The sequence below is a fragment of the Ictidomys tridecemlineatus genome, chromosome 5, assembly GCF_052094955.1.
Source record: "Ictidomys tridecemlineatus isolate mIctTri1 chromosome 5, mIctTri1.hap1, whole genome shotgun sequence".
In the NCBI taxonomy this organism is placed as follows: domain Eukaryota; kingdom Metazoa; phylum Chordata; class Mammalia; order Rodentia; family Sciuridae; genus Ictidomys; species Ictidomys tridecemlineatus.
The window spans coordinates 25819184-25832373 of NC_135481.1; the positions used below are offsets into that span (position 1 = coordinate 25819184).

Sequence of the window (13190 nt, forward strand, 5' to 3'; positions counted from 1 at the left end):
TCCACACACACACCCTACACACCCCATGTGCAAGCATTCACTAAATATGGACAAAAGCAAGTGGGTTTCAGGACAAGGCAGGAACTGAGCACTCAAAGGCCAAGCCACCCAAACCAATCAGATTCACCATCCACTAGGAATCTAAAAGGTGGCAAAGCCTCACAGCTCAAAGTCCATGCACAGCAGGAAAGTGGCCAGAAAATCTGACAGGTAGAAGCCCGAGAGAAATACTGGAAAAGTTAAAGCTGAGAGCTTATAACACCCACAGGCCCAGAGAAAGGTTAGTGTGAGCTGAACAGCTGTTCCATCTGGTGCCAGAGGCCTTGGCTGTTGTCTTCTACAACCAGGCAACTTAGGCCTCCCAGACCAGCCCCACCTAGAAAAGCCAATTCTTCTGTTCTTAAAGGGGACTGATGTGTTTGTGGCAGGGAGCCTTAGAGGGCAAAGCCATCTCTTAAGAATGAATGGGAAGGGAGGGAGAGAGTGGTGCAGTCTGTGGCAGGGTGGGTTTAACTAGCTCCAAAGGAAGGAGCTGTGGCTTAAGCCTCAGCCTCCATGTTATATTACATGCGTTTCTTTTGGAGACAGGCAGGGGCCTTGGCTGCCAGGGACCCTGACAAGCCGCAACTTGAGCTGTGCCTTAGCGCCCAGGCTGAATTGGGAGCGGTATAAAGGGAAGAGGGAGGGCACTCGGGAAAGGGGGTGGCGTGGGGAGGCGGAGGGGAACAGCATGAGCAAAGGTATGAAGGAAGAATGAATCTGCAGCGCGTTGAGGATGGCATGGAGACTTCACTGATTGGAGCTGGGAGTTCTGCGGGGGGATGGAGGCAGCTATGATTGGATAGTTAAAGTGGGGCCAGATTTGGAGGGCTTTGAATGCCCGACCCAGGAGCACTCAACCCAGCTCCTGACTTGCGATTTCCGTTCAAGACCGAATTACCTCAAGGGTGGTTAATTCCAACGGGTGTTCTTCTTTGGGGGCTTCAGCAAAGTCAGCTTATCCTCTTACCTGCTTCAATGCTCTTCATTTACTCAGAGAGGAAGTAATCCTCACTTGTCGAGGGGAGGGGGGATATTGACCAATTTCACTTTACTTGATTTGAAGATACCAAAAAAAAAAATCCACGCTAAATATTATTCAATTTGGTTTCTCCTCCTCACGCAAGTTCTTTCTCTTGCCAGCACCTCCCCCACGTTTTCCTGCTCCCCTCCACCGCTCCGCCCGGCCCCCACGGGCCTCCGGCGGCGCGGTCCCCAGGTCCACTGGCCCGCGCCCACCCTCCGCAGCCACGCGCTCTGCGCCCGTGCGCCCCCCTCCCGGTCCCCTGAGCCGTGCCCCGCACACACTCGTCCACGCCCCCCCCGGCCGAGCGGTAGGTGTTGTGCCGTCTGCGCCGGGCCGCAGTGCGGCTGCGCGCACTGGGCTGCTCCGGGGCTGGCAGGGCAGCGGCGGCGGCGAGGCCGGGAGCGAGCGGCGGCGGCGGTGGCGGCGGCGGCGGCGGCGTGGGGAGTGGCGTGGAGCGGAGCCTGGGGCTGCAGCAGCGTGGGGACCTCGGAGTAGAAAGCCCCGGGGACAAGGAAGGAAGGCCGGGCCGCCAAGTCTCCGAGCGGCCGTTCTCCTCGGATCTGGGGGGAGCCTGCCCCAACACCTCGTCTTCAGACGTCCCCCTCCTCACCCCCCAGCCCCGGCCGCTGACGGGAGGAGGCGGCAGGGGGCTGAGGGGCGCCGCCATGCCTCTGCCGCGGTGAAGCGCCCGGCCGCGAGGAGCCGCTCGGTCTCCCCGGTGATGTCCCCCAGGCGGCAGGCGAAAGCGACTTACTCGAGCCCTGGGGTATAGGCCTAGCTTATCCAGCTTCCTTCCTCCTCCTCCTCCTCCACCCCTCCCCCCTTCTCCTCCCCCCCCTTTCGTCCTCCCCTCCCCGTCTCTTCCTTCACCCTTCCCCGCGCCCCCATCTTCCCTCCCTCCCTCTCCCCCACCCCTCCAGCAGCGATGGCAGAGGAACAACAACAGCCGCCACCACAGCAGCCTGATGCCCATCAGCAGCTTCCCCCCAGCGCCCCCAACTCGGGGGTGGCTCTGCCAGCCCTTGTGCCCGGGCTGCCAGGGACAGAGGCCAACGCGCTGCAACACAAGATCAAGAACTCCATCTGGTAAGAGGATCCTCCATCGCTGGGGTGAAAAAGCCCAGGCACATTTCTGCTGCAAAGGGGGTGGGGGGCGGCGGATCAGGAGGCTGATGCATTCATTGAATGTGGGTTTCCCGACTTGGGTGCAAATTTGTAGGACCTCTGGTGGTGTGGGGACTTTGCATCAACCCCTGGTCTCCTTAGCCAAAATATGCTTTTACCCGGTCCTCAATTGTGAATGCAGATAAACAAGTTATTTGTGTTTTTCACTTAGTATAGAGAAATATGGGTCAAAATTAAGTAATTATTGCATGATGATAACATGAATTTGTAACTGGGAATGTGAAATGTGTTTACTCCTTTTTGTAGTCATAGAGGGAGGAAGAAGTGTATTGTGAATTTTCACCAAACAGACATTGTGGGTAAGAATATTAATATGCAGCACAAAACCTAATGTGTCTCTTCCTTTTAGTTGGGTTAGCTGCTGTTTCTGGATGTTTTTGCCTCCTTTATTCTCACGTTGAATTTCCCTTCTAGGGAGCTTATTCTTTACATCGATTGTAAATAAATGCTTCTTTAATATGAAATATTTTAAAGTAGTAGTTTACACTGTAAAGTGAATTTTTAATTTAAAAAGTGGGGAATCAAATAAATGTCTTGCCATTTCGTGTAATTAAAAGAAAAAAGACAGAAACTACAGATGAAACACTCTTGCTGTTCCTGTGTTTTCCTGTATGAGAATTTCCAATATTTGAGCATTAGATTGAACTCTTACAGACTGGTAGCAGTCTTAATAATTAAATACATTAAATTAAGTTCATCTTCTGTTAGAGCTATTGCAAATATTCTTTGAACATGAACTTGCATTGTTTTGTAGGATTTTTTTCATTAACTGACATTTTTTTTAAAAGCATAGAACTGTTTTTTTAAATGGAAAGCAATATTTGGAATTTGGTCTAAGAGATTGCTTTTAATAGATGTTTAGAATAGAATTAAATGTGATGTTAAAAAAAGGCTTGATTTTGAAAATGAACCTTGCAGGTCCATCATTTGAATATCACTACTAAAATAATGAAAACCACTTACTTTTATATTGCATTTTAAAAACAAACATAGAGCAACTGGCATTGCACTTACAGTATTTACACATTTAAACACAGTGAATTTTTAAATATAAAATTAAGGTTTGTGTTATAGAAATTTTCATTATTTTCTTGGCATGCATCCATGTTGTCATGATGCTAGTATGAAGTAGGTCAGTGCAGGCTTTACTAGTTTCATACTATGCAGTAGTTGGCAGTTGAATATCTTTCTTTCAGTTTTAATTTTAAAATGAAGTGTAAATATTTTAAAAGATTTTTTGGCTTGCCATATTGTGGCAACTTGAATAGATCAGATATATACTTCTCTGTTTGGAGGGAGCAGAGAAAGCAGGCTTTATTTTTCAGTGGATACACTCACCCCTTTTTTAAAAATGAATTACCTCCTGTCATTTAAATGAAGAGATGGTTCTTTTCCTGCTTATCATCTATATTTCCACAAAACCATGTTGTTTTGTACCACTATATGATGTGACTTAGTGTCCCTGAAATCTGTAAATTGAATGAAATACCTTGGTAAAAATTTAGATAGGGACATCCAAGTTAAAGTACTTAAGTACTTTAAAGAAAGGCAGATTTCTTAAAGTTGAATTGGTAAGATATATTTTAATATATTATGTGTACTTATGAGGAAAGAATCTTTGTACTTTTAAAATAATTGAATTGTATAGGCATTTAGTGAAATGTTTGTGTAATGAAATGATGATAGTAGAGTGCTTTTTTAAAGTAAATAATGCAATTTAATTATCTTTTTATAGATAAAAGGACATGTACACATCCTAATTATGCTGACTTTAACATGAGAAAAACTTATGAAGTAGAGTGCACTTCAGTTTTTGGTACTTGCTGTGAAAAGCTAAATGGCAACAAACGTCTTAATACCCATATATACCATTTTGTATCTTTATTTTAAAATCATAATGACTAGCATTATTAGCATTTAATTCTCAACTTTAAAAATTCTTTTTACAAAAATTATTTCCTTGTATTTGAAACTGAAATAATATTAATAATAAACATTATTGAATATACTTAATACATAGTGTCATATCCCTGCTCTATACAACTGGATTTTTATCATTGGCCAAATAAGTGTATAAAATAAAGGTGTTAAAAAATGAAAGGTCCTTCACTACCATCTTCTAAGAAATATGTACATTATCAATATTTGAAAAATGTATCTATTTAAGTATGTGTGTGTTAAATTTAAATCATTTTTAGTAGATATGACTGCACGCCATTAGGTATCTTATTTCACATTTTTGAGAGAAGTCTTTTTTACCAGTTTTTTTGATCACCTGATAATGTTCTGAGGGATTATCAGTTTTTTATTATATCCTGTATCATTCTTTGGTACCATTAATATTAAGGATTACAATTACATTCAAAATACATGTGGCATTTAAAAATCATCAAATGAGTTTTTCATTTAGGTTGATCAGTTTTTAAATTACTGAGCTTGCAGGTCACAAACAAGTCTGTACTTGTCCTCCTACTCCATAAATATAAATATAGTTTGTGATGTAGGCCTTTAGTTGTACAATGAGTTATTTATTATCTCAGTTCATAATTAATTTATTCTTTTTTAATAAATTAAAATGCTATTTGATGAAAGTATTCCATTGTAATTTAAAATATTAAATAAGTCTTCGAAAAAAGAATAAGCATTCAAAGTTGAAACCATGACACTTAATGAGATTGATAACTTTCTTAAGAGTTGAAAATGTGTATGCTTTAAGTTTTTCAAGAAAATAAAGACATGGCTCACTTGTTAGTGTCTTATGTTTGTTATGATTTATGAATATATCTTCAACATAAGTCCTGGTTAACAAGCCTGTATGTTTCCTCATTCCTATTCTGTAGACAAAAGGTCCAAATCACTTACAATCCTCACTTGAAAGGAGATTTATTTGTAGAGGTATATTTAAATATGCTGTAAGAATGGTATTTGTATTTTTTAAACAGTAGAATTTTAAAATAAACTTTATTGCATTAGAAAAAAGAAAACTAAAAAACTCATGTCTTTTCTAAAGGAAGACTCATACTGGCAACAGAAAACAAAGGTATAACCCCATCTACTTGCAGACTTCTTTAATTTATATTTCATCCCTTTTTGGCTACTTAAGAATATCAAAGCAAGTTTTCCCTTCCTCTTATCTCCCAGTATCTTCAGAGTTCTCTATTTAGTTTAAATAACAACAACAAAAATTTACTGTTTTTCTTTTCCTTTAAAAAGAAGCTTTACTTGAAACTATTATAGAATTGGAATGGAGAAAATAGGATGGAAAACATTACATTTGAGATGGCTTCATTCTATTGATGAAAAGTTATGTTTAAGACTAGATCATACTTATATGGATTGGAGTGGCTAATATTTTTGCCGTTAGGCTATAGCATAGATAACATACTTACCAAGACATTAAAAAGAAGGTTCAATATTTTATTGTAGAAAACATTGTAATACTCTACTGAAAAAAAATAGAGATTCTTAAAAGAGTTAGCAGTTGCTGTTTTTATTTATGTAACTTTATTTGCAGGTAAAACCTTATAAATCTTTTCTTCAAACAGTCCAATAAGCATGTAGCATTCTTCTACCCAGTTTATGGAGAGAAATTGAGTGTCAGGGAAGCTATAGGATTTCTTTTGGCAAACCCTGGAAGCAGTTATGATTGGGTCAGAGTTTCTTGTCTTTATTCAATTCTGTAAGTCATACAACTTGAGTCTGGTACATTTTAGAATTAGAATTACAATCTAAAATTTTTTTATGTGATCCATTTTGGATATTTTCTGAGTTCAAATTTAAGCCCAAATTGACTCAGTTTTGTTTTACTTATTGTGATGACAATAAACATCTAGACATTAAGTGATTTCTTGTTTCCTTTTTAGTACGGTGAGCATACCCTGGTAATCCAAAGGTTTACATAGTAATGCCTCATTAGTCCTGATTTCTTTACTTTGTCATAAAACTCAGTAGTTAGTTTTCAGTTATGCAGTTTATTAATTCTGAGAAATAGTTATTGTTCCTTCAACTACAGTGGGAGATATTTACTGTAAAGCTTCTAATTTTATAGTGTAGTTTTACCATAAGTCCATGGTTTTCATTTTGCTTTAAAATTAAAGACTAACTAGTACCTCAGCTAGCTTTCATGTATTTTTAGTTGCTTAACAGTGCTACCTACCCTGAATTCAACAGTCTTCTATACCAAACACCCAAAAGACTTTAGGGTACTTTTTTGGCTTGCTCTGGATTTAGGCCAGTTGTGATGGTTGTATCCCAATACCAACTGTCTTTTCTATTGACTACAAAGACAAATTGAACAATTTCAAGCTTGTCAGTTTTCTGGTCTCAAGAACAATATGTATGTATATAAATAATTGACTGATTTACTTTTTCTGTTGGAAGGTGTCCTGAATGATGGTGTGTCCAGAACTGATTTGGATTCTGTCTCACTACTAGCTTTTAGTATTAAAGGGAGAAAATAGCTTCACAGTGGTAAAAAGGACAGAAGTGTCTTATTTATTATGAAAGAAATGCTTTGAATAAAGTTACACCAAATTGGTTTTAATTAAAATTAAAGTTGTACAAATGCAAATCGAAGCAAACACTGTCAAATATTCACATTTGAACACTTTCAAGAAAGAACAAAAAATGTTCAACTGAATATCAGCTACATCCTAAGTACTATGCTAAAGACTGGCATTTGAGGAATGCCCATTCACTTGTAATATTAACTTTGTAGAATTAAGCTAAGCAAAAATGAGCAATAAAACTTCTCTTTTATCCAGTTAGGGAGCAAGGGAAAGAAACAATACATGTCAAAGTATGAATTCTGGGGAAAGTACACCTTAATTTCCTCATTTATAAAATGAGACAGTTATACTAAATGACTTACAGGTTCCTTTAGCTAAATATCTGCGCCTCTGCTACTAAATTAACACTGACAACAATAATAAAACATACCATAAGCATAGTGAAAGACTGATATAATTAGCTTATCACAGGCAATCAGCAGAACATTTTCAGTGGACAGGTTATTAGGATTTGTCAGTCTTTCTTTGGGTGTTAGCCCAGGGGGAATATCTGAAGGTGTTTTTCACTTATTGTTACTTTCTGCAAGAATTCTCTTATATGAGATTAAGTCTGCAAATATTTACTGATCATGTATTGCATTTAAAGTATTCTAAGAGCTGTTTATTATGCAAAAATATGAGAGGCTGCGCAGTAATCCTGGTTGTTGGGGAAATTGCTAACTGCTGGTTGAGGGATTGCAATAAGTGAGGCTATTTGTGTGCTTCTGTTAATTGTTTTCTTTATAAAGAGATGGTTAAATTGACAAGCACCTCCCATAGGAACCTTTTCATATAGTAATAAGTTAGTAGTCAAAATCAGATTGTAAATTTGACTGTGTAAATAAGAAAGATGCACATTATTTTCAGAATAGTGTTGAGTTTGACAATTATTTCTCTTCATCTAAGGTAGATATTTTAATGTGTAATTGTGACAGTATTTTTGTAAGTTAAAAGAACAAGGTTGTAAAATGATTACTACACATCTCTCATTGAAGTAGACCACTTTCATCCAGTACCTCCATTTCTGTCAGTCTCTCTGTTTAGTCTTTAATTACTTTCTCTTTGGCTTTCTGGAGGGTTCTAAGAATTGAGGTTAAAGATGAGCAGTAAGGCCAATAGAATGAAGAATCTTCCTGCTCTGGACAGTATAATAAAATAAAGGACAGTAAGCTGTAAGGCCTTAATGCTCTTGATCACTGACTATGATTAAGATAGTAGCATTTAACCTTAACCCACATAAATAAAAACTTTAAAACATGATTTAATTTTTCTTTTTAGGACTATAAATAGGCATTGAGTTTTTCTGAATTCCATGAATTGTATTTATCTCTTATTTTATAAGAGGACATAGAAATAAGGTTTGGCTAATTATGTACAATATTTCTATCAGGCATTGATTACAGTAGCTTTCTTATATATTACAGAAAGTTGTGTGGTAGGCAAGGTTTTATATTTCCTCATGTTTGTGAACCAACTGAAAATGTGCAGATGTTCTTTGCTATTTGAACCTCTATTTTGGTTCCTGAGTTCAGAGAGTGAGAGGTCATTGGGTGACAGATTCCTATCTGTTATGCCTTAGAGTTTTAGAAGTAGAGTCTATATGGTGTGAAACACTATTGCTTTCAAATAGTCATACCTAAAAAAAAATCTTTTATGTGACCCATCTTAGTTTGGATAGCAAGGGTTCAGAGAGCAATACAGTACCTTTATACTCATTCCAACAAAGGATTAGCAAATTGATTTGAATTTTCATGCTAAGTCTGATACCAAAGGAATGAGAATAGAAAGCTTTACAATGCTTCCCCTTTTTTCTAAATTGAATAATTTTCAGAATTTTAGCTCTGATATAGATAAAGCATTAGAACAATTGGTTGTATTGCAGGATGAGAGTCACTGGGGCTATTGTTGACATTTGATATCTAATTTTAAGATAGAAATTAAGCATGGAGAGCACTTGGATTTATGAATTTCTATTATTCTGTGTTTTCCTATTTTAAGCACTTTGTACTGCCAAGTGGATGAGATGTGAAATGGGGGATTGCTGTATTACATGGCTACTTTGGTTTGTACTCTCCGGGGCCCTTTTTCTTTGTCTTATCTTATTTCTCTGCTTTGATATTTTGTTGATCCCTTTATCCACTATCTTAAGAATCTTTTTTTTTTTCTGCTGATATAAACTGTAATTCATGAACCATTGCCTTATGAACCTTTTTATCTCCTAGGGAACAGCGATCTGAGTTGTGTAATTTAATAATATTTTTTGGTTATTTAGACTGGCCTTACTACCTGAGGTGAGTCCATTTTAGTGAGTTTTTTGTGGATTTAAGTGAGACATTCTCATTTTCTAAAATGTAAAGTTCATAGGAATTCAGAGACAATATACCTGAAACAAAACAATCACTGCAAAATCTATAATTTATTGTGTAATGGTAAAATCTGTCAAGAATTTGTAGCCAAGGACTTGTAATTGTTTCTGAAGTGTGTGTGTGTGTGTGTGTGTGTGTGTGTGTGTGTGTGTGTGTCACACATGGACACACACTCATATGTATATATATGAAATTTTAAATTTTAATTGGATAGAAGTGCCACTTCAGTAACATCTTCTTGGAGTAAAGTTGAAGCTTCTGGGAACCTGAGAAATATATCCTAACAAAATTATTAAGTTTAAGTAAATTAATCACTTCTCTAATTTGATGGTAGCCATTAGGTCTGTTAATAGCATATGTAAGCAATCTATGAAATAAAATTTAAAAATTATGTTATTTGTTCACTTTTTCTAAAGCAAGAGCTATTAGCAAGCAGCATTTGGGTAAATTCTTTTTTTATGAGCTTAAAAAACAAAAGGCAGTTTATTAACAGAATAATGCAGTTTAATTTTTAAAATGTATTCACTTAAATATTATATTTATTCAAAATAGTCAATGAGTACCTTCTGTATGACAAACTTTGACCTGAGAACTTGTTCCATTTAAGTGGCCTTTTTTGTTTGTTTGTTTGTTTGTTTGTTTTATACATGACATAGGAATGCATCACAATTCTTATTGCACATATAGAACAATTTTTCATACCTGTTTGTATATAAAGTATGTTCACACAGCATTTGGGTAAATTCTACATATAAAAGTTTCCAGGAAATGAGAAGGTCAAAGATTAATCCTGAATTAATAGAAGTAAATGATCAAGGAAAACTTAAATCAATACATGTTTATTTTAATGTCTCCTATATGCAAGGCATAGAATTAAAAAGTAAGAGCATATTATCCCTTACCTTTAGAACATTTATCGTCTTGTGTAATAGATACATGTATCACTAATGGAATTTAACAAAAGATTGTGTTAAATGCACTAGTGGTGTAATCAATGTTATAAACAGAATTAGATGAGGGGGGAGAGATTCCAAGGACATAAATGTTTTTATTGGCAAAATTCAAGATAGGCAGTAGTAAAAAATCAAGGGATAGGCTATAGATACAAACACACCAAAATTCAAGATAGGCACTAGTAAAAAATCAAGGAATAGGCTATAGATACAAACACACCAAAATTCAAGATAGGCACTAGTAAAAAATCAAGGGATAGGCTATAGATACAAACACACTTAATAGGATACTTACTGGGACTTCTTTATTTTCACTGTGAGAAATAAGAGAGTTGTCAATGGCAAATAAATCTTGACAATAATGTTAATAATTAGAGAAAAATAGATTGGGATAAAACTTACTTGTGAAATATACTAGGAGTGAGGTTTCTACCAACCAATTGTAATCCTCTTATCAAAATTTGATTTCTGAAGGTTAAAAAATATATGTAAAATAATAATAGAGAAGAAAAGGATGGAAGTGAGGCAGCAGACCAGAGAACAAATAGCTACCATTGTTACCTTAAATCTGGCATTTCCACAACAACCTTTCTTTTATACCTTGGTACTTCACCACCTCAATTTGCTTTCATTTTCAGTTATTCTAGATTTTTTCGATAGTAGATATCACTGTTCATTCTTTCTATCAGTCTGGCAATATTGGTTTTAGCTTTGGTTTTTTCTGTCTCATGTCCATGCCTAGTGCTTTAAGTAGTTGTCCAGTTCGCAATATAACTTTATTTTCTTCCTGTTTTCCTCTTTACACTGTCAAAACCATAGATAAGTCCTGCACCATCCTATTTCTGGATAATTACAGCAGCATATAACTCTCTGCCTCAACCTTTCTACTGCAAAAAAATATGCTATATATTACTATTAAAACAAGTCTTCTAAAACATTTGTTTTCATGTGATCCCCTTCTAAAAACTTACAGTAATTTCTTCTTGCCCACCATATCACATTTAAAGATTTCCATTGGGTTTCAAAGGTCTCAATATTTTAGCCACATATATTCATTCCAATTCTATATCTTGCTGTTCACCACTATTCAGTATCCATCCAGACCAGCAGGTGCTATACTATTTGCCTTATATTTTTTGGTCCTACTTATGTTTCTGCTTTGTTCCTACTTTATATCTTTCCTGAAATCTTCACTTCCATCTTCAGATCCTACTTAATTACACTTAACCCTGTTTAAAATTATGGCTCAACTCAATGTACCATGAAACATTCTTTGCTACTCTAGTTCACATTGCCCTACTCTAATTCAAATTGCCCCTTTCTTGACCTCATGTTATATAATGAATTCTGTATGATCTTAATTTTTTTGCTATGCAGTTTTAATAAACATGTTCTTTGAAGCTAAGAACATCTTTTAATTTCTTATCTGCTGGTAGGTACTAGTACATATTTTTTGTTTATTACATTCTTAGAGGTTCTTAATCTTTTCTACATATTATTTCTGCACTGAATATGTTTAATGTGTTAATTTTCTTCCCAAATATATTATTAAATTTATAATTTTCTGCATTTTACACAATAAAGGACTTATAGCAATTTATTTTTTTAAAATGTGTGCTGATGAAACTGAAGTAATCGTTTATTGATTCATTGAAAGTTGAAAGTCTGTTCTAGTCCTGTGTTTTTTTACCATGTATCTAGAAAAATAATGTAGGTCCCAAGTGAGAGCCATTGTGGCCCTCATTTTAAATATACCAAGCGTATGACTACTACTTTCATGACTGAGTATAAAACAGAACAATATTCAGTTAGTTTTTTTGTGTGCTGATTAGTTATTCTTTGTCAACCTAGTTCCCACGGGATAAAATTAGAATCTTCTTTTTTAAACTTTTTTTTTTTAGTAGTAGATGGACACAATACCTTTATTTTATTTGTTTTTATTTTTATGTGGTGCTGGGGATCAAACCCAATACCTCATGCATGCTGGGCGCAAGCGTTCTACCACTGAGCTACAACCCCAACCCCTAAACTTAGAATCTTAAAGACACCCTAACATTGAAATGGGGGTGGAGACTTTAAGCTTTTGTCCTGTCGTTTCAAGCTAATTTTTTAGACAGGACCCATGGCTGCGGCAACTTGTGGAGTTATGGCCAAAGCCTAAAGATGACAAATGAAATCTGTGAGTGAGGACAAATAATGAAAAAGGTAGATTTATCTGGGAAGTGAGGAGGAAATGACTAAAATAGAAAAACAATTCTAAGGGCTGAAGTATTTCGAATTTTTAAAACTGGCTATTCAGGCTGCTGAACCTTCCTATTTGTCTGACAGATAGCCTCTTTTTATCTGGTGATCATTCTTTAAAGGATGCTTTGAGCTCTAAATTTTTGTTTTATATTATGCTACTTGGTAGAATGGTGATTCTTAAGTTGTGGTTATTTTAGCCTCACTTGGAAACTTGTTACAAATGTAAATTTTGAGGCTTCAACCCAGACTTAAGTCTTAACAGAAACTTGGAAGTATTATCAGCAGTCTTTGATTTACTTAGTCCTTCATGTGTTTCTGATACTCAAAACTGAAATTTGAAAACCACTGGATTGAAAATTCATCTTCTAATTTAAGCAACAGTGCTATGTGGCAAAATTTTAGTACTCAACAGTCATTCCTTTATTATGCTAGGTGGAGTTAGTGATTTCTTTATTTTAATTTTTATAGTATTTGAATATAATTCTGCTGTATCTTCCACTATCGATCTCTTCCACTAAACTGAAATCTCCAGTCTCAGTAATTGTATATTAAATGAATTGATGAATAAAAAGTAAACACATAGTATACTCAGATTTAGTCAACAAATAAAAGACAGGCAAATACACACACCAAAAATAGTGATCCATACACAAAAGAGCGTGAAAAGTATAACCCAGAAGTCAGCAAACATTTTTATCCGCATGGCCAAATAATAAAAGTAAATATTTTTTGTCTTTGTAGGGTAGAGAATCTCTGTTGTACCCACTTTACTCTGTATATGAGAAAGTAGCCATAGACAATATATAAATGAATAGGTGTGTCTGGATTT

The 13190-nt window shown here is 36.2% G+C and overlaps 1 protein-coding gene across 4 annotated transcripts in view; it reads left to right on the forward strand.

Annotated features, from left to right (window-relative positions):
• Nucleotides 1–260: 260 nt before the first annotated feature.
• Nucleotides 261–13190, forward strand: part of Rfx7 (regulatory factor X7) — a 124115-nt gene continuing 111185 nt past the window's right edge. Inside the window, exons 1-2 of one of the 4 annotated variants that reach the window (XM_078049583.1) lie at nucleotides 261–280; nucleotides 1990–2152. In XM_078049583.1, coding sequence (XP_077905709.1) covers nucleotides 1992–2152 — 161 coding nt within the window. In that variant the 5' untranslated portion in view covers nucleotides 261–280; nucleotides 1990–1991. Of the gene's footprint in view, nucleotides 281–1115; nucleotides 1374–1692; nucleotides 1833–1986; nucleotides 2153–13190 lie in introns of those variants that run through there. The other 3 variants (XM_078049582.1, XM_078049581.1, XM_078049580.1) reach the window with 3 other exon arrangements.